General features: G+C 36.3%; 2 protein-coding genes across 4 annotated transcripts in view; one reads left to right on the top strand and one right to left on the bottom strand.

The window, feature by feature from the left end:
- Positions 1 to 7,993, bottom strand: part of LOC107698846 (WD repeat-containing protein WRAP73-like) — a 16,720-nt gene extending 8,727 nt beyond the window's left edge. Inside the window, exons 1-6 of one of the 3 annotated variants that reach the window (XM_016499972.1) lie at positions 7,969 to 7,993; positions 7,091 to 7,163; positions 6,813 to 6,965; positions 6,377 to 6,493; positions 2,219 to 2,291; positions 708 to 811 (exon numbers count right to left, since the gene is read on the bottom strand). In XM_016499972.1, the coding sequence (XP_016355458.1) occupies positions 708 to 811; positions 2,219 to 2,291; positions 6,377 to 6,493; positions 6,813 to 6,965; positions 7,091 to 7,159 (516 nt within the window). In that variant the 5' untranslated portion in view covers positions 7,160 to 7,163; positions 7,969 to 7,993. The other 2 variants (XM_016499973.1, XM_016499971.1) reach the window with 2 other exon arrangements.
- Positions 7,994 to 12,516: 4,523 nt separating this feature from the next.
- The window catches only part of tp73 (tumor protein p73), a 35,738-nt gene continuing 27,943 nt past the window's right edge, over positions 12,517 to 20,311 (top strand). Inside the window, exons 1-4 of the mRNA XM_016499964.1 lie at positions 12,517 to 12,542; positions 12,700 to 12,795; positions 12,978 to 13,113; positions 19,583 to 19,828. Of these exons, the coding sequence (XP_016355450.1) occupies positions 12,517 to 12,542; positions 12,700 to 12,795; positions 12,978 to 13,113; positions 19,583 to 19,828 (504 nt within the window). The remainder of the gene's footprint in view (positions 12,543 to 12,699; positions 12,796 to 12,977; positions 13,114 to 19,582; positions 19,829 to 20,311) is intronic.

Here is a 20,311-nt window from a genome sequence, read left to right on the forward strand (position 1 = left end):
TCCGTCTCATGCTTGAGGTATTCGGCCAATCACAACGCACTGGGTAGCTGGCCAATCACAGCACACCTCACTTTTTCAGAACGATGAGCTTTGTAAAAATCGACGCGTTTCAAAAAGGCGGGGCATAGAGGAGAAAAAATAATGTACAGTATGTGGAAAATAATGTTTTTTTTATTTTAAACCACATAAACACATTTCATTACACCAAATACACAAAATAATGTTCTTTTTAGCAGCACCATATGACCCTTTAAAGTTAAATAAAAAAAGTATTACATATTTTTTACATTTGTGCACCAAACAAAGGGTTGTTCTTTTAAAACATTACAAGAATGTTTGGTAACACTTTACAATAAGATCTAATTTGTTAACTTTATTTTATACAATAACTAACATACTAACAATAAGAAACATATTTTTCTATTCTTTATTCAACTAATGTTAACAGATGCAATTTTTTATCTCTAATAACATTAGCTAAGATTAATAAATGCTGTAAAAATATAGTACATTGTCAGTTCATGTTAACTAACGTAGTTACTAAACATTTAATACAAGTATTTGAGAATCAAGTCATGTATCTTCATCTGAAGTGATTCAATGATTTTGCCAGTTTTACTGATAAAGACAACAAAGGTCGGGAATTTTTGGGGGAGAGAATAGTGGAAGAGACACAACTGCATACTAGCTTTGATAGCTGCACTCACTCGGAGAAGATGCCAGTCATCGCACACAAACACACTGATGTAGTCTTTACACTCCCGTCTCTCGGCCAGAGCCATATAACGGCCGTCTGCAGTGAAGTCCACACCTGAAACACATTTGTATATTTGAAGCATAAATAGTCAAACATGCGCTATTGATTATATTAATATAAGCATGCTGGCTGATATAGCAGTCACCTTGGATTCACACTGACACCTAGTGACGTGGATGAAGCATCACACTGAAGCATGTTTCCTGTTACCTGTACTGCAAATAATTATTTCATTTGACAGCTGATTCAAAATGTTTGGTTCGGTAAGACTTTTTTATATAGAAATTAATATTTAGTCAGCAAGAAGATTAAATTGATCAAAAGTGACAGTAAATACATTTATGTCGTTATAATCGGCCATGTAAATTAAATGATTTTCTTGTGACCTTTCTATTCATCAAAGAATCCTATTTTTGATCAAATAAATTCATAAGAGAAATAAAAGCATAAAAAATTACAGACTCTAAACTTTTGAACAGTAGTAGTTTGTATTATTAGGGTTAGTATCATTACTACTATTACAGTTGTAGTACTAATATAGATACTATTATAGTTTAGTTTTATTTTTATATTTTCCTTTTTCATTGTGTTTTAGTTCATGTTTTAGGGATTTTGTTGTGTTTTTGCCATTTTTATTAGTTATTGTTTTTAAAGGCTGTTTTTAATTATTAATTTTTTCATCAGTTTTACTTATTTTAGTACATCAATTTAAACTATACAAAAATGAGGCATATTGCCTTGGATGTGTTTTATATTTATTTTAAGTAACAACGTTTTTTTTTTAGGTTGTTAACTATAATAACACTGTAGTGTACATATTTAACATTGCTCTTTTAAGTAGCGTAAGTGTAGTTAATTGTTGTAGTAGCTTGTGGTGTAACAAACTCCTTTTTTCAAAAAGTAGCTTGACTACTGTTGAACTACTTTACATTATGAGCTACAGTGTCAAAGTATCTTCCCCAACACTGGACAAATGCCAATTATGTTATGAATGGAATTGTGCTCCATAACTTTAACCCATGGCTGCAAAAAATAAATGACTAAAATGTTCATAATTCACTCTGTCAGACGGACAACACGATGCTAGGACAGAAGCACCTTTCAACAGGAGTTTTCCATCAGCTGATCTGAAGGTTACAGCTCAATCCTCGAACGACAGGGGTGACAGATAGCTGAATCCACACGTGCTGGCCAGAAAATGAGAATCTATGGCAGTAATGCGTGATATGAACTTAATGTCTTCTGGAGTGTGAGTTCTCTTCATGCTGACAGGGGGTTATGAGGACTATGTGCCGTTTACCAGCTGTCTGTGAGAGCTCACGTCTGGCTAGACATCCAGGGACGAGACTTATATTACAGGTAAATACCCACATGATTCATGTTTCTGTGACCCTGTCCTTACATCTCCTCTCTCACAAACATTTATACAGCTAGTTATACATCTGACTCGCATTCACTCACCTTTCTGGCAGGCTTTAGGATACTTGATGTAGGACACAGCTTTAGTGCACAGGGACCAGACGGTGACTCTCAACTGTGAGGAAAAATACATTTTTTTTAATGGAAATATCTATTTAATTTAACTATACAAACCCAATTTGCACCTTCAGGTGGTCAACAGTGAAACACAGGTCGGTGGTTTACAGATTTAAGTGCCAGAAAATACCCAATATACCTGACAAAAAAGCTGACTGGTCAAAAAAGAACATTTAAGTCAATATCAAATAAAAAAATGCAAACAAATTCTATTTGGATGAATTCAAGCCTTCACTGATTACAATAACAGCTGACAATATGGAAGACAATGAAGTACATTTATCCTAAAGCAAAGGCAAATTAAGAGAAAACTATATATTCACAGTGGGGAATGTTTTGTTAAATGTTTGGAAAAGTTTAATTTCAAGCTATGCTCTCCATACAAAGTAGACAATGTGATACAACAAAATATTAAATGAAGAGACAATGGTCATTTGAAGTATTAATGAATGAACCAACCAACCAAGCTAACAATTTAAACAGGGTTTGAAATTAACACCTGCCAACCTGCAAAAATGCCATTTTTGCAACTGCAATTGTCCCACTTGCCAGTTCGGCAGGTTATGATGAATGCTCCTGAGCTAAATTTCTACTGTCCCAGATAAGGGTTTGAAGACTTATGCAATGGAATCATTTAAGTTTTTTTTATTTGTAATAAATTTGCAAAGATGTTAAAAACCTGTTGTTGTTTTTTTTGCTTTGCCATTACGGTGTATGGAGTGTAGAATGATGTGGGGAAAAAAGTAATTTAAAGCAATTTAACATAAGGCAGCAACATAACAAAACATGAAAAAAATGAATACTTTCGCAAGGCACTGTATATATATGCCGGAAAAATAAGCCTGACAAAACTACATGGGTACAGATGGACCAAAATAACACTAACACAAACGTTTGCCTGCAATTTAATGACTTAAGTTATTAAATAAGTTGGTTATAATGAGTAGAAGAATCTTGTCTGATCTTACTTCCGGTTCATCCATCACATATTAAATAAAATGTCTAATCAAATGCATTGTGGGGACACATTATTATAACTAGTATATATATATATTTAAAAAAAACTAGTGAGAATATGCCCTACATCAAGTACATGAGCAATACAAAGTAAAAAGTTTAAACAGTTGTTTATGGACATCTGCTGTTCTAGTCTGTATCGTTCAGGCATCAATGGACTGTAAAATGCTAAATTAAGCTTTTCTTGACCTTCAGCCAAGAGTAATGTGTTCTTATATGTACACAAGGCAGACCACTTATCGTATCTGCAAACTCAAGTAAATATGCCAATCATATGTCATTGTGCTTCTCATGTCGACACCTACTCAGTATTCAATAAACTGCTCTGCCATGATGAACAACACAGCTCATAAGGTTTGCTGATGCTAACACATACAGTATTAGATGTCCAATACAGTGTTTCCCAACCGGGGTGCCGTGTAAAAAATCCTTTTTTAATATTTTGAAATTGCTAAAATATTCAAAAAAGAAGCTATTATATAATATCCATTTCTGATGTCGCCAATAATTAGAGATGCACTGAAATTCCGGCTGCCGAAAATTAGTTCACCGCTCAGGATTCACTTTCACGTGGTGTGACGCTCTGCGTATTATCCCGCTCAAAGGGTGCCGCGACTAAAGAAAGGTTGGGAAACACTGGTCTAATATGTGCCTGCCACTTTTATACTGTTCAGTTGGTATCCTCTAGGTGGCACCCTAGTGGAGCAAGCTGACTCGAATGGCCTGTGAATTGAGTCTTTGTCTAATTTTCAAACACACTATGTACCATAAGCGGCTTTATAAAGGACCATTCGTAATAGTGGATGTGTTATTATTAAAACAGATAGTGTACTGTTCATTTATGGAAGTCTGTAACAGAGACGTCAGATGGAAGACAACAGACAAATGTCCAGCCGTCCGTCATTCAGCCTCAGACACTAGACAAAGAGCAAGAATTCCAGACAGACGGACACTTAACTCACACACACACAGACACACACACACAGACACACAGCTGTCCAGCATCTCAACACCTGTCAGTAATTCTTGGAATCAAGTTCAGGCGACAGACTACGGTGGCACTCGGCCCAAGTGTAATCCAGACAGACAGAAAGAGAGAAGGAGAGAGAGGAGGACAGTAACATCAAGATTTCATAACAGACTACCATTTAAAAGTTTGGGTTCATTAAGATTTATTTTTCCCCTTTTTTAAAAGAATTACTTCTATTCAGCAAGGATGCATTACATGGATCAAGAAAAGATGCATCAAAGTTTCCGTGCAGAAAACAGCACAACTGTAATAATAATCAGAAATGTTTTTCGAGCACCAAATTAGCATATTAGAATGACACTGATGCTGAACATTCAGATTTGCGTCACAGGAATAAATTACATTTTATAATATATTACAATAGAAAAATGTTGTTTTTAACCCTTGTGCGTCAATTAAAAAAAAAGTTACACAGGTCCATAGTGGACAAAAATGTCAGTGTCAAAAAAACTGTCATAAAATGGGAGCACAGAGTTAAGTTTGGTCTCATTTTAAAGAAGACCCATGGCAGATTATTGCTGAAGTAAAAAAAAAAGTTTAAAAAGTGAAACCAAAAAAAAAAGTTAGAGGTTTAAGTTTATGAAAATGATTTATGAACTATATTTTATAAAAAAATATATATACTTTATGAAACATGTTGAACTCTATACCTGCTAGAAAATCAAAGCCATAAATCTAAACAAGTTGTATTCCAAATTTGAGGTTGATATCTCAAAAAATGAGCTTTCAGTAAGATTTTGTTTGGGCGCAGTACCACATTTTCCCCATTAGATGCCAGCAAAACTCTGCTGGTGCACACAGTGGTTGGATTTGTGATTTTTCTCTCAAATATTACAAGAACACACACACGATGTTTTTTTTTTATGACACACATACAAACCACACTCTGACATACATACCAAACACACACACACACACACAATTATAGCTGCATTATTTATCCAATTGGCTCTACAATATGCAGAAGCAGAAAACAGGAATAAAGCGAGTATTTGCGTTATAGGCCAAACCTGAAAAAATGGCACCATCTGGTAAAAAAAAAAAAAAAATTATTATTTTGAAGCCTTGCCAACAGAATGAAAGCCTATTAACAAAAATTGCATAATTTTACAGTTAAATGGTACTGTGATTAAAAATAGCAGTTTTAATGGGTTTCAATGGGGACATTTTTGTCCAAAAGGTCCTGAGAGGAACAATTTTGTGTACCTAGTGCAAAACAGATTTATTAAAGGAAAGGGAAGTGAAATAGTAAAATTCCAATAAAAATACACACCTGTGGCAAAATTTATGCAGTCGGCAATAACACAGGCAAAATTATAAAAAAAAAATGAAAATGACAAAAATGTCCAAAAGGTCGCACAAGGGTTCATAGAAATTATATTTCACAATATGTAACATTTGCCTTTATTCATCTATTGTTCTATATGTCTTCATGGGTGATTATCACTGGAATATTTACTTTTATTATTTTATTTGACTTTTAATATTTTGACTACCCTTTTAATATTTTTTGACATCTTTTACATGATTTTGTTTCCAATTATTTCTGTACATTTAAACATACTGTACTGTTGTTTCCCTTACTGGACCTCAAGTTTGTTGAAGTGTATGCTTTACCAGAAAATTAAATAGTTTATTTCAAAAATCCTGGATTTATGATCAAATAAATGCAACCTTGGTGAGCAGAAAAAACTTCTTTCAAAAATATTACAAAATTCGTACCGACCCCAAACGTTTGAAAGGTAGTGTACAATGAAAATAACATGTAGGGTCATTTTTCATTCATGTACACGAAACAAAAAAACACCATCATATTTTGCAGATAGTACTATTAGTCCAAAATTTGTTAATTTTTGTACTTTATGTCTCATGTGTTTAATCATGTGTTGTCTCAGTGTTTAAACTCTCTTTTCTGATTGTGACCCCATTGAACGAATCAGTCCTGTGCATGGACTGTCTGTTATTTTCAGGTCTTTATTTATGGGCAGCAACAGTTGACACGGTGCAGAACTGACCCCTCCTACTGCCATACTTACATTGAACTCAGTGGTGTTGAGTACGTGTCGCCCGTCAGGACTCCAGCGTGACGAGACTAGACCAATCGAACCCTCGTCTATCTTACAATGCCAGTCCGGCTGCTCTAGAGACCACACCTGAGAGAGCGAATACACAGCAACACAAAGTCCCTTCAGTAACAAACATATCTGAATCCTGTCGCCCTGTTGAATGGCTCAACATGAAAGACTGCCGCTTTCTTCCTTTACAAAGGTAAGCTGATTTAAATAGACAGGAGATTTTATTCAATTGCTGAAAAAGTGACAAGCAAAGATGTGACACCTCAGATCATGTTGACAAGACATATGGATGTACTTTTATAGATTTTTTTTAAGACCTTCTAGGTAAAGGCTAAAAATAGCCAGAATTAAATCAGGTAAAAGCACATCAATAAATGCAATGGGCAGCTTGTCATACCTGCACTAGTCCTCTTTTGTACATGGCACAAAGGATGAAGAGGGAGTCAGAGGACCACTCCATGTGCATCACCTGGTCCAGGCATGTGTACAGGTGCACGATCTGCAGGCTGTTGAAATCACGGACCACCAGGCGGTACTGAACACAGGTGGCCTACAAGCCCAAATTAAATGTGGTAATTAATAAGAAAGATTGAGATCAGTTTGGAAGTATGCAATTCTAGCCATAAACTGATTTGTCATATGAAAATGTTGATAGCTGTAAGAAAAGCATCTTACCAAATATTTCCCATCTGGAGAAACTTTGCACAGTTGATTGGACTGCTTGAAGACCTCGGAGAAATTCATGCTACTGGAACCAACAGTAAAGCTTAAAATATTACTTTTTTTTTTATAGTTACGTTGTTGATGCATACTTTGAAAGTAACATACTAAAAAGAGATGTTGTGTCAGAGAGACACAAAGACAGTCGAAACCTATTCAAAAAAGAATACTTCACCACAAAATCAAAAGAGATATTTTTCAGAAAATAAAATAAATACATTTGTCAAACAAAGCCCATTTAAGGAACATTAAGATTTCAAGACATTTTACTGAAAGTTTATTTGCATGATTCTCATCAGATTTACACTAAGTTACTGTAGACCATCCTGAAATGTTTATATCTCAATAAACCAGTATAAAGGCTATAAATCAGCATTAAATGTATTACAGATATTACCACTATGCACACATACTTAAGTAATGCTCATAGTAACTAATGTTCCATGCGAAATAAGTTTCTTATTTCTATTTTTTTGATTTTGGGATGATATGGCCTATACTTAACAACAGGTGAGATTCACCCAGGTAGCAGGCTGGTCGACAAACCGTGTGTTAAATCTAAATATTACAGATATTATTTTGAGAACCGTTAACGGCTCCGTATCAGTGCGCTTAACGTTACTAAAGCTACAAAGCTGGTTCCACCTCTAATCTAATGTCTGCTTTAACAGAACACTAGCTGTATGCGTTATAACAAGTTACCTTTTTGAGTATCGTAAGCACTGGTCCGAAGAGTTTTTTGGTCAATTATTAAGACATTTGCAGGATAAAACAAAAAGACACTGATAGGACTCGACGGTCTCAATCAAACGGTCTCTAACCGAATCGCTTACCGTTTCGGAAGTGACGTATACGAGAACGTCATTTGTGTCATGCTGAGGGCCAATCAGCGCCGCGCTTTACTGTCGGCGTCACGAGGGAATTGTGGGAAATGTAGTTTCATCGTCTATTTTCTAGTAGGATGTATGATTTTACAATAAATATATTTACTGAGCTCAGGCCGAGTACTTTTATGACTTTTCTCAGTTGTATGACTTTATTATTCGCGCGTATGCATTTCAAAGCAAATGCAAAAACGTGTTTATGCTGTCAGGAGAGGCAGGTGAATCAAATCGAGGTCTACGATTTTGTTAGGGATAGTTCTATAGTCTTTCTACAGTCGAATTAGACTGTCACGCCTTACGCATATACCAAATAAAGTGGGAATGCAAATGTCAAGCTTTAATCACATTTAGCGAGCTGGGATTAGTGTTTCCCGCTCGCGTGCGCCCAAACGGCGGCTAACTAACGCCTCCTCCCGTCCCCCAGCAATCCCCAGCCCACCCCTCCACAGCCAAGTGCTCTCACACTCCGCAGCCGATTACCCTACACCTGCATAATCAGCCTCATCTGCCTCTCTCGCATCCGCCTTTAACTATAAGCAGAGCTTCGAGCTGCGTTTTGTTGTTCGATGTCTTAATTCGCAGCTCGTTTGCTGCCTGACAAGGCTGTAGGGTCAGCTGCAGGTCAAGGGAACTGAGTTTGGCATCAGAGAGCATCGCATTAGGTTGTTGCAAGACAGGAATATAACTTGTTTGGTAAGTACATGTAATATAAACATAGTGTTTATGGTTTGTTTGAACGCTTTACTATATGTAATATTTGTCACGGTAAAAAAGGAGAGTTTACATAGCTGAAGGTAAGCATTAAACCCACGCACTTTAAGTGAACGCAGCGAGATCTCATCATGCTTCAATCATTCACTCCAATAGCTTATTATTATAGACTAGATTTGTGTTCGTTAAGGAACTTAGTTGTATTCAAATTCGTTAATAATGCAAAAAAAAAAAGAAGAAAAAAATATTTATTTATTCGATTTATTTTTTCAAGTTCGTAATTTAGTCGTTTTTAACTAAAACAGTCGCCTAAGTGTACCATAGCGATTTAATGTGTTAGTTTGTGTTAGTCTATCAGTAGGAGAATCGATGAGTGTCCCACAAAGGCGATGCAGTGGTCAGAGTTCACGATGATAATTGTCTGTCAACATGTACAGTAGACTGAACCTGTGCTTGTTGAGAAAGATGGACTTCTGAAGAGAGCGCTTTTTCCTGTTTTCTTCTTTTTCTTGTCACTAGTTGCCTACACAATCCATTAAGCTGCAGCCTGACGTTAGCCTGCTTGATATCTGTTTCTATTTCTTTAATGTATTCGGCTATATTATATTTTATTCGATTATGTTATAGGCTATTAAATTATATATTGTCGTATTACTGTTAGCCTACATAACTAGCCTATTCAATATGATGTCCTTGGCTATAGCATAGTATAGGCTATTGTAAATGTATTTTTAAATCCGATTGAATATATTTTAATTTGGAGTGCGAGGGTGAAATGTGTGTGTGTGTGTGTGTGTGTGTGACGGATTGGTTGTCAAGGGTGCTGTATTAGTTTAGTACTGCGCTGAATAGCCTACTGAGTTTGTACTCTGTATGAATTGGCTACTGTTTTTTAATTTCCCAATCTTTTGGGGCTCCTCTGTTTTAGCATAGGCTATATATTGAACCCCGGTCTGAAGTTAAGCGTTAGAGGAGTAATAGAGCACTTTTCGTCCAGGACGCATTCACTGGTGAGGTGCTATGTGTTTGGATCAGTTTTGCAGCTGTTCGCCGTGAGCCTCGGTAAGATACAGCTCCGTTAGATAGAAATGCAAGGCCTTTGTCAAATGATAATTCAATTCTCCGCTTGAATCCCTGTTGTGTGTGTGTGTGTGTGTGTGTGATTGCTGCCAGAGCTGTAACTCCTCTCAAGGTGGCAGCTGTCTCGGGAATACAGGTCAACACGAGTAAACACGACGCTGCCTCGTCCGTGAACTAGAGCTCGGGCTTGCCATCTAAGTGAAACCCTGCTTTATATCACTGCATTCAGTTAATTGAGCTTCTGTAGCTATTCACAGGTTCAAACGATTTATTTAGAGACTCTTTCTTTCTTTCTTTCTTTCTTTCTTTCTAATCAATTTTAATTTTGAAAGGCTAACGTTAGGCCTACATCCAATAGGCTACGGAAAGTGGATAAATATATATATATATATTTTAATTTTTTTATTTTTTTTAGAATAGGCTAATAAGATATAGGGCTAAAGGAGCATTTAGGAGCAAAATATATGATTTTGGGAGGTGTGTTAAAAATGTGATCATAGATTAGTCCTTTCAAATGTTCAGTGAGTTTCGTCTGCGTGGAATATAATTGATGTAATGCACCTTTCAGAGGACGGTGTTGTGCGCGCGGTGTTACTGAGGGAACAGACGCGACGCGACGCGCGCTGCGCTACAGAGAATTCGAGCTCTGCCTGAAGGCACTTGTAGGAGAAAACGTTTTCTTTTTCATTTTTCATTTATTGTTATTTTTTTATTTATTGGTTTTAAGTGAGCGAATTAAGACCCATCTATTTCATTTTAAAATTAAGGGGAGACCGGGCTATTGTTGTCATGGCGAATGAATTATTCTTAACCTCTGTTTTGAGTAAAATAATTGTGTGCATTTACTAGCAGAATGTTGATTTTAAGCTATCTTTATTTTTGTTCATTATTTTCTCTAAATTACAGTTATAATAGCATCTTATTTGTTTGTAAACAAGTGAAGATAAAACCGCTAATCCGAGACGGCAGCTTTTAACCGAAAGGCTGAACAGTTTTCTCAAGAAAAGAGTAGCCTATTATTAGAAATGTTACGTGTATATATATGTTATAAATGTATATAACTGATTAAGTTATCCTTTATATGTTTGCCGCTTCACAATTGTTGTCCTGTTGAGATGTGGCTGAACAGCCTATCATGTTCGGAAACTGCTTGACGCCAAGTTCATTTTTGTTGGTGGCATGATTAAGATCAAAATGTGTTTAATGGACTAAACTTACTTTCTTTACAATATATGTTGTTTGCCGCTTCACAATTGTTGTCCTGTTGAGATGTGGCTGAAGCAGCCTATCCATGTTCGTAAACTGCTTGACGCCAAGTTCATTTTTGTTGGTGGCATGATTAAGATCAAAATGTGTTTAATGGACTAAACTTACTTTCTTTACAATATATGTTCCTGGACAAAAACGTGGTGAATGTTCGGGGTATTTTTTACTCAAGCCCATATATAAATTGAATTGAATTTTAAAAAATCGCAAGGGTAGAAATATTACCAACATTTTATTATCTAGTTTTTTTTTGTTTGTTTTTTTGATAAGGTGAGTGCATTATTTTAGATATAGCCTACTTAATTTACATTCATGTGTAATTACATATAAATGATGTGTTACAGGATATATTCGTCAGACTGTGTGGAAACAGTCTAACAGTGTGATAAAAAACAGGACTGCGGTTATTATTTTCTTCAGATTTATCCCATTGCACAAGTATGAGTAAAATTAAACAAGCTTGGTGTAGCATCTTTAAATATCATTCACAGTATGATTGTATTGATGTTTTTATTATTCAGTAATAATATATTAAGATATGGATATCTGAGTAATTTATCTTGCTTTTTCTTTAAAAAAAAAAAGTAATGTTTTTTTTTCTTACATTCAAATTACATGAAATAATTTGAGTGCAAAATTTTGACCAATGTTAATAAATTACTACTAAATGACATAACCTGCTTTCACATCTGAACTTATGAAATTGTGTAATTTTTTATCGGATGTTTTAACGTATGATCCACAGCCGCAGCAGACTCACTTTCTGTGTTGACTTGTTCTTGATAGACTCTTATAGCCTATCATTATTATGTGAGTAATATGATGGAGGAAGCTTGTGGTCTGCAGCGCTGTCACAGTGGAGCAGTGCCAGGCAGGTTCGGACACGCCGAGCCTGGCATCTTTATTCTGAATCTGTGCATCCAGCCTCAAAATCTGCTGGGATTCAAACTTCAGAAGATGCATTGGGCAGCAGGGTGGAAATTACTTTCAAATCGAATCCTGTGTGTGTTCAGTCTTTAAACAGTGGTGCATTTCAGAAAGAGTCATTTTACAAAGCATGAATACAGAGCAATTTAGTGTCTAATATAAAATTGCTGAAGTCCATTAATGAATAACGACTATGATTAAAATGTAGAATCGTTATTTTGGTATTGCATGTCATCTGGAGGATTTTGGAGGATAATAAATAAAAATAAATCAATTAAAAATAAATCAATTAATTTCAAATGTAATTTTCATTCAGAGTATTTTTTAGAGTATTCTTTTTAGAGTATTCAGCTCAGTTTGATAAAAAAAAAAATAGATTCAAAATATTTTTTAAATAAATAATTCACCCTTCATTTCACCCTCATGTTTTTTTGTTGTTGTTTGTTTTTACTTTAAAACTGTAAAAAAAAAATTAAAAAAAATAAAATGCACATACAAGATGTAAAGAAGTCCATGTGGTACACTGGGGGGAAAAAAAGGTAAAAAAAGGGAACCCTTAAAATTGAAATATCTATTTAACGTAAGAATTGCAGAAATGCTTTATGGTTGATGGTTTGCAGTTGAAAGAACGCATACTGAACTGCACGCTTGCTTTTGCTTTATGCATGTTCCTCTTGTTTGTTATGTGATTTTCAGTGTGATCTGCCCTGCGGTGGATTGTCCAACATCCAAGATGTCCCAGTCGTCCACCGCTGATGAGGGTACAACCTTTGAAAACTTGTGGAGTACCCTGTGAGTTCATTTGCGTGCATTTACATAATGCAGTTTACGTTGATATTAGTAACAATTAATTGGCACAGTTTCAGGATAAACTGCAGTTTGTTTTTGTGCATTACAGTACGAAGAATTGACCTTTGGCGTGCTTCTAATTCACGCACCTGTGATTCACGTACCTTCTCTCTGTGTTATTACAGCGAGCCAGACAGCACATATTTTGAGCTTCCTCAGGCGGAACACTCAGGGGACAGGGTGGCTTCCAGCAGCCACGCTGAAGTCTGCATGGACCTCTACCACATGAGAGACATGAGAGACATGAACGACAATGTCATGGTAAGAAGCCGGTGGAGAATTCACTGCGTGCAGATTTACAAACATGTAATAGATTCTCAGTCAAATCAGCCGTTACAGTCAAGGAGAAGTGATTGTAAAACAAAGTACAAAGGTACAATGTAAAAACAGGGCACGGTGTACTTTATATTCATATTGAGTTTTTAAAGGTGTTTTACTTGTATTTGGAGTTGTTTTGCATTGTCTGTGAAATTACTGGATAATGTCCTGGCGGAAAATGACCATTACACTCTAAAAAATAAAGGTGCTTAAAAGGTTCTTCACAGAGATGCCAGATCATGCCAACCTCCCATCCAAAAAACAAAAAAACACCCTGTGCTACTGAACTGTGTTGGTTTTCCCTCCTTATCCATAAGTATTCCCTCCTCAGTCCCTAGTTTCCCTCTCCTGTGCTGTTTTTTCCCTCCCTTCGGGCTCTGCAGCAGGCCGGGGTGTTTGAGCGGAGGCTGTAGTGGGAGCTTGTGATGCCTTAATTAGAGAGAAAAGCCAAGCCTGGAACATGCCACCTGCTCCTGCCTCCCATCTGGGGCGCACACGCTGGGAAACAGAGAGCAGGAGACAGGGATGGAGAGATGGACACACAGAGGCTCACAAAGTCCCATCTAACCCCAAAACCAAAAGAAATAATGTAGTATTATTATTTCCATATAAGAAAGAAGAAATTATATGTTGCATTAAAAAGGCAGCCTATTTTAGGAGCATTAGGATAGTTATAAGACATTTAAGCGCATTTCCCCCTATTCTCATTATCTGAACATTATCCTTTTTTTGTCATTTCCATTATTTTAAATTGTGATTCTCATTTGATTCTTATTACTGTAATATAGGTTTTTTTTTTTGTATGTGATAATAAAAATAATTAAAACAGCATAAATTAAAGTGCTGTGTGTGTGTGTGTGCATTAAATGAAAAATTAAATGCATTAAAAATGCAAAATGCAACAAATAATATAGCCTGTCCTAATATATTTTAATTATTATTAGTATTACTATTATTTTTAGTTTGGGGTGAAATATGATCCAAACATGTTTTTGACTGGTTTTGTCAAATGTATTTAATATGTGCGCTGCTTTGCAGTGTCTATATTTTTCAGTTTCTGCATCAATAGTTCCAGAATTCTGTAAATGATCTGTTCTAGGTTGTATGGATTTTTTTTATCCTTATTGAGATGTTTTGGTTGTTCACTTTAGGCTTGGACAAGCATTTTCAAGAATGTATTGATTTGCAGATGTTTGTTTTTCACTTGGCTCTTATGGGAAATTGCTCCAACCAGTTTGTAATCTCTTTTTTGTTTTTCTAGCAGTGAACAGTGTAGGTCATTTCAAAAATAATAAATATATATTTAAAAAAAATTTTTTTACAATCTAACCATACCCCCTTGAAAAAAGTGGTATAGTGTAAAAGACAAGTGGGCAAGTCCAGGCCTGCTTTTTTAGTTAATGAATAGTCATGAGGCCAAAAAGTGGGAGGGGCAAAGATTTGTTGTTGGCTGCATCTAGAAGCTGACGGGGCAAGGAGAACTGGCGGAAAATCAGAAAAAGCGACTCAGAGTGTGTTACCTTTCCTGGAGTTGTTGTGTCAAGTTAGTTTCTCTGGGAGCGTCTAAAGTGAAGAAGTGAGACGTGAAGAACTGAGAATTGCAGAACTCACCTGTGTTTTGGGTGAGGTCACATGACCAGACAGGTGGGAGAATCTCCCCTGTCTTTTGCCTGCCCAGCGGGATCGCTACGATGCTGTGTATCGGTGACCTGCCTCGTTACTACAGCACGGTAGGTGAGCAGTTTCTGAACCATTCCATTGATTATTCAGGAGCAATATTCTTTCTTTGCTCACTGTCTTCCAGATTCATTGTGCCTGGCTTAAAACTTTAGAGACCATTCTTTTATTTTATTTCTTATTAATCATTATATTAAATTACATGTATAAATGGATCTTCTATGACAAATCTGTTAAAATACCAGTCTGTTTTTTTACTAGGTCTTCAATTCGAGGTTTATCTGTAATTCATTTGCAAGTAATAATTTGATTATAACTGATTGTAATATACAACTTACAGTAGCTACTATTATAAATTGCACAGCTGTGCTTGTAAATGCTTAAAAGATCCTCAAAAATGGCTTTTATATGAACATTTAAAAAATCATTTAAACATCTTCATGTGTTATTAATGTGAGATGAAACGTGTGATGCTGCTCGATAGGAAACCTTCAGCGGTTTTAATGCTAAAGCTGCAGTAGACACCTGTTGATGTTAATTTCTGTGCACAACTTTGGTTTTGCTTTGATTCATTTTAGAGGGATGAGAGAAATATTGCAACATGCAACATTTTGATATTTTGCAGTTTAGTTCAGTCATCTCACACCTGTTAGCAAAGTCCAGAACATCTACTTAAGTTCATCAGGTTATTATCAGGATTCAACAGAGCAGTTTTGAATAGCTGTGGTGATGTCAGTCCTTTCAGTTTGCAGCAGAGGGTGCTGTTTTTTCATGTTAGTGCAGGAAACATTTCTGCAGCTCACTGACACATCTGCATACTGCTTACTATGTTGTGGCAAAATCTGTCAGATATACTTTGAAATATATTATGTATAATATACTGTATAAAGACTTGTGGTCACATACAGTAGTTCATTGAACATGTTTTAACACTATATGGGGTAAGTTGTCACAATAAACCTGCCATTAAATACCTTATTACAGGCTTTACAGCAAAAAACATTAATAAATCACAAAACAAAACAAAAAATGTAAAAGCAAAAACATTTATTGTATAATGTATGCATTTATAACTTTTAAAACGCATGTGACAATATGCCCCAAGTTGCCCAACTTTTAAAATCTGCCTTCATTATGTAGTTGAATCTGGTTTGAATGAATGTCAGTGTGGCTGTCAGTTATAGTGAAAGCATATTAACATTTCTTCATGATATGGATGTTAGTTTAAAGGAGAATTCATTCATTATGTACAGATAGACAGAGAGAGAGAGAGAGAGAGAGAGCGAGCGAGCATGTCTGTGCAAAAATGAAATGTTGAAGCATTTACTCACACACATATGTACACAACACACATACACAATCTCTCTTTCTTTCTCTTTCTCTCTTTCTCTCTCTTTCTCTCTCTCTCTCTCTCTCACACACACACACACACACAACAATGCTTCTGTTCTGTTTCAACTTGTCACAGAGCATGTTTAGACTTACTGATGAGGCACACCTGTGTGTGTGTGTGTGTGTGTGTGTGTGTGTGTGTGTGTGGTAGACTCTGAAACAGCGTTTCTCACATTTTATTGTACATCTTAAGATCATTTATGAAAAGCACCCTATGTGAGGCAAAAACTAAGTTCAGAAATCTATTAGAAATCTCTTATGGGGATATAGATTACACTGATACAATGCAAGTATCACTATTAGCATGAATGATTCTTCAAAGCATGCAGCTTGCTGAGGAGAGATGTGGCTTGTAGTGGTCAGATTTGCAATTTTCTCCTGGTGCATGATGAATCAGATGGAAAAGTTCATTTACACTGAAGTAGAGATATAGAAATTTGTGTTAGGCTTTTGACTTGGGCCAGTAGATAATCACTTAGAAAAAACGTAGCAACTCTCAGCAGCATTTCAGTGTTGAATTTTGCAGGAAGCACCCCGTGGTTCTAGTTTTCTAGTTTTCAGTTAATTGCATTTTGAAAAACTCATCTGTGTACCTTTAAACCCTTTGCTTCATCTGTAGCTCTCTTTTCTGCTGTGCTTGCTTGAATGGCGTTATTTACGCAGGCAGGGTCTTGAGAAAGCGTCTTCCGGCAAGTATATACTTGTGCAGGTGTTGTCTGACTGCCGATATGCCATAATTAGGACAATGTGTGGTTTCTGACCTCCGTCCCTCTGGACTCCACCCGCTCTGGTTCCCCGTGTCCACGAGAATCAGGACTCCACAGAGGACAGTTCTTAGAGAGCGAGAACAGGTGATAACGTCTCAGGTTGAGCAGACTTTGCGAGATGCGCGTTTTACCCACTTTGGTTTCTGTGGGTTCATCAGTGTGTCGTTTGACAGCCGAGGACATGTGATTCTGTCAGTTTGGACAATGTACTGTGTGAAAAAGAAGGTAAAGACTTTTCTCTTTGCTTGACTTGTGTTGCAGTTTGGCTATCTCATTTCACAGGGTTCTGATTGGTCCACAGGTTTTGTGGGAATCATTACCCATCATGCTTTTTACCTGAACTTTGAGCTATTATATCAAAACATGTCTGCATGAATCAAGTGGTAATGTTAGTATTTCTGATTTATTTGCTTTTTTTGAGGTTTTGGTGATCATTTTATGTCATATTTATATAATAACAGTGTAAAGTAGATTTGATTTCTGTAAAAGCTTCTGCATTGATGCTAGAGTGTGTGCTGGCTTAGATGTTGCTAAGGTGTTCGTTTGGTGGTTTCTTACTGGCCCAAGACGAAAGATCCCAGCCAAAGTTTCTCTGATATTGTGGTTTTTAGATATGACTCTGACTTCCAAGTCTGATTTTTTCCCCCCACATTTTTTACATTTTGTAGTTAAAAATCGTAAGTCTGATAACTCAGAAAAGTAATAACCCACCTCTCTTCAACAAACTGCGTAATTCATTTATGTCCATGCAAATGTATAGAAGCCCATTTCTGCCACTGAATAAAAAAATAAAGAAGTTAATTGTCACTTTTTATCACACAATTCGGAGAAAAAAGTCAGAATTGTGAGATATATACATTAAATTGCAAGTCAGAACTCAAAATTGTGATAAACTTATAAAAAATATTTTTTTTTCTCAGAATTACGTACTTTTGTGAGATAAAATGGGCAATTTTATGAAATAAAGTGAAAATCACAAGATATAAACTTCCAATAGCAAGTCATGAAGTCAGAATTGCAAGATATAAACTTCCAATAGCAAGTTATAAAGTCAGAACTCAAAATTGCGTGATATAAACTTGTAGTTCTGACTTTTTCCTCAGAATTGTGAGTTTATATCTTGCAATGCTGACTTTATAACAAGCAATTTAAAAAGAAAAAAGTCAGATGTAAGCTCGCAATTGCAAGAAAAAAAGTCAGGATTGTGAGATAAAAAGTCAATAAAAAGTTCTTCAGTGGCGGAAATGGGCTTCCATACAAATGATATGGGACAATTAAAAAAACAAAAAAACAAAGTATGAATGATAGCGATGCTAACAGTTCTAAACTTAAATGATTGTGATTTTAACAGTAAAAGACTGTAAAAATTCTACAGTAAAAACCTGTTAATTGGTTAACGGTAAGTTTCCATACTATATACGGTGGATAAATGTAATTACATTTAATGTAATGTTACAGTAAAATACTGTTACAAATACGGTTTTTGGAAGTGAAAAAGAAAAAGCCATTGTATAATTTACAGTGAAAAAACGTAAATTGACACTCCCAGAATTCCCTGCATGACACTTCATATTTGATGTTTTTTTGTTGAAATAACTGTTTCTTCTTAGTTTTTTTTTTTGTCAGTTGTGTACATTAGGGTTTTATCTTACATATAATGTTGTTAAATTAATGTTATTGCATTATTTCAGTATCATGTGTGTCACCATGATGGGGTTTAGTGTTTGTGTGAATGACACTGTGCCCCTTGAATATATAAATATTGCCCTCCTCAGCTCGTAGAAAAGCTGTTTGTGATGAGCTTTGGTTCATCACGTGACTTTCTCATTACCACCAGGTTTTGGTGGTTATCAGTGCATTACAATGGTTCAAAACAGATATTAGCACTTCAATATGTTGGTTTATTAATATTACATTAGTTAATGAAATACGGTATTTAATTGTGAATTTAAAATGTCTAAAATGTTGCTACCATATTTTTTACGGTGAAGTTCTGGCAACCACAGCTGCCGGTATTTTACCGTAAATGTCACAGATTTTATTTTATTTATTTTTTTTACAGTGTATGCTATAAATATTCAGAATGCATGGAAATGTGAAACAAATAAAACACAACAAAGAAAATGTCTATGTTTGAGGACTTTGAACTCATCAAAAGCATGAAAATTCAGGGTTTGTTACCAAATTAGCTGATGTTATCATGTCATTATTTCTTTGTCCAGCTGAGCTTTACTTTTAACACATCTGTCGAGCTGTACTTCTAGCACAAAACGTCATCGTTTATGAGTTGTGGGCATGATCTGTGAGTTTTGTGTTTGGAAGTTAGAGAAGAGAATGGCAGGCAATTAGACACTGGACAGATTAAGGTTGTGTTTTGTAACCTACCCTTCGCCTGGAGGCTTGACTCCCTCTCGTACGTCCCGATGCGGTGTACCTGGAGCTCTAGAAGTGGAGTGGATGGAGTCTTATCTCCTCCCTCTTTCCCTCAAAGTCAACTTTCTGCCTCCCTCCTTCACCTGTCTCCCTCCCACTTCTCTACCTGTTTCACCCTCCTTCTCTTTCTGCTTTCTTCTCAGTCTCAGTACAGCCTACTGAGCAGCAGTATGGAACAAGGTTTGGGGAACAGAGCAGCGTCTACCAGTCCCTACAGCTCAGAGACCACCTCCAACGTGCCAACGCCGTCACCCTACTCCCAGCCAAACTCGACCTTCGAGGCCATGTCTCCAGCCCCGGCCATCCCCTCCAACACTGACTACCCCGGGCCGCACAACTTCGAGGTCACCTTCCAGCAGTCGAGCACCGCCAAGTCAGCCACCTGGACGGTGAGTACAACGTGCAACCGTATCACGTGAGCTCTTCGTGAGCCCGTGCACACACAGTTCTTTTCCCACACTCACTGACGATTTTGCTCACAATGTGCAGGCATGAGTTTTACTCTTCTTCAGTTGCTTGTTTGCCCTTTCTTCACTGTTTTGGCGGCTCATTTTCAAGACTCTCATTTTGGCGGCGTTCCCGCTTTGTTCCTCTTTTTCAACGTGCTTCTTAGAATTAAACATCGTAGTTGAAATGAAATTTCAAGCAGTGTCCTGTGGTGTGACATGCTGTTGTTCTCCATATAACCTACCCTGCTGTTAAAAAGTTTGGAGTCTGTATGATTTTTAAAAGTTTTTGAAAGAAAATTCTTATGGTCACGGTCGAGGCTGCATTTATATGAGTAAAAATACAGTAAAAACAGTAATATTGTGAAATATTATTACAATTTAAAATAACTCTTTACATTTTCAAATATATTAAACCAGAAATGC

The sequence above is a fragment of the Sinocyclocheilus anshuiensis genome, unplaced genomic scaffold (genome assembly GCF_001515605.1).
Source record: "Sinocyclocheilus anshuiensis isolate Anshui unplaced genomic scaffold, SAMN03320099.WGS_v1.1 scaffold358, whole genome shotgun sequence".
Classification (NCBI taxonomy): domain Eukaryota; kingdom Metazoa; phylum Chordata; class Actinopteri; order Cypriniformes; family Cyprinidae; genus Sinocyclocheilus; species Sinocyclocheilus anshuiensis.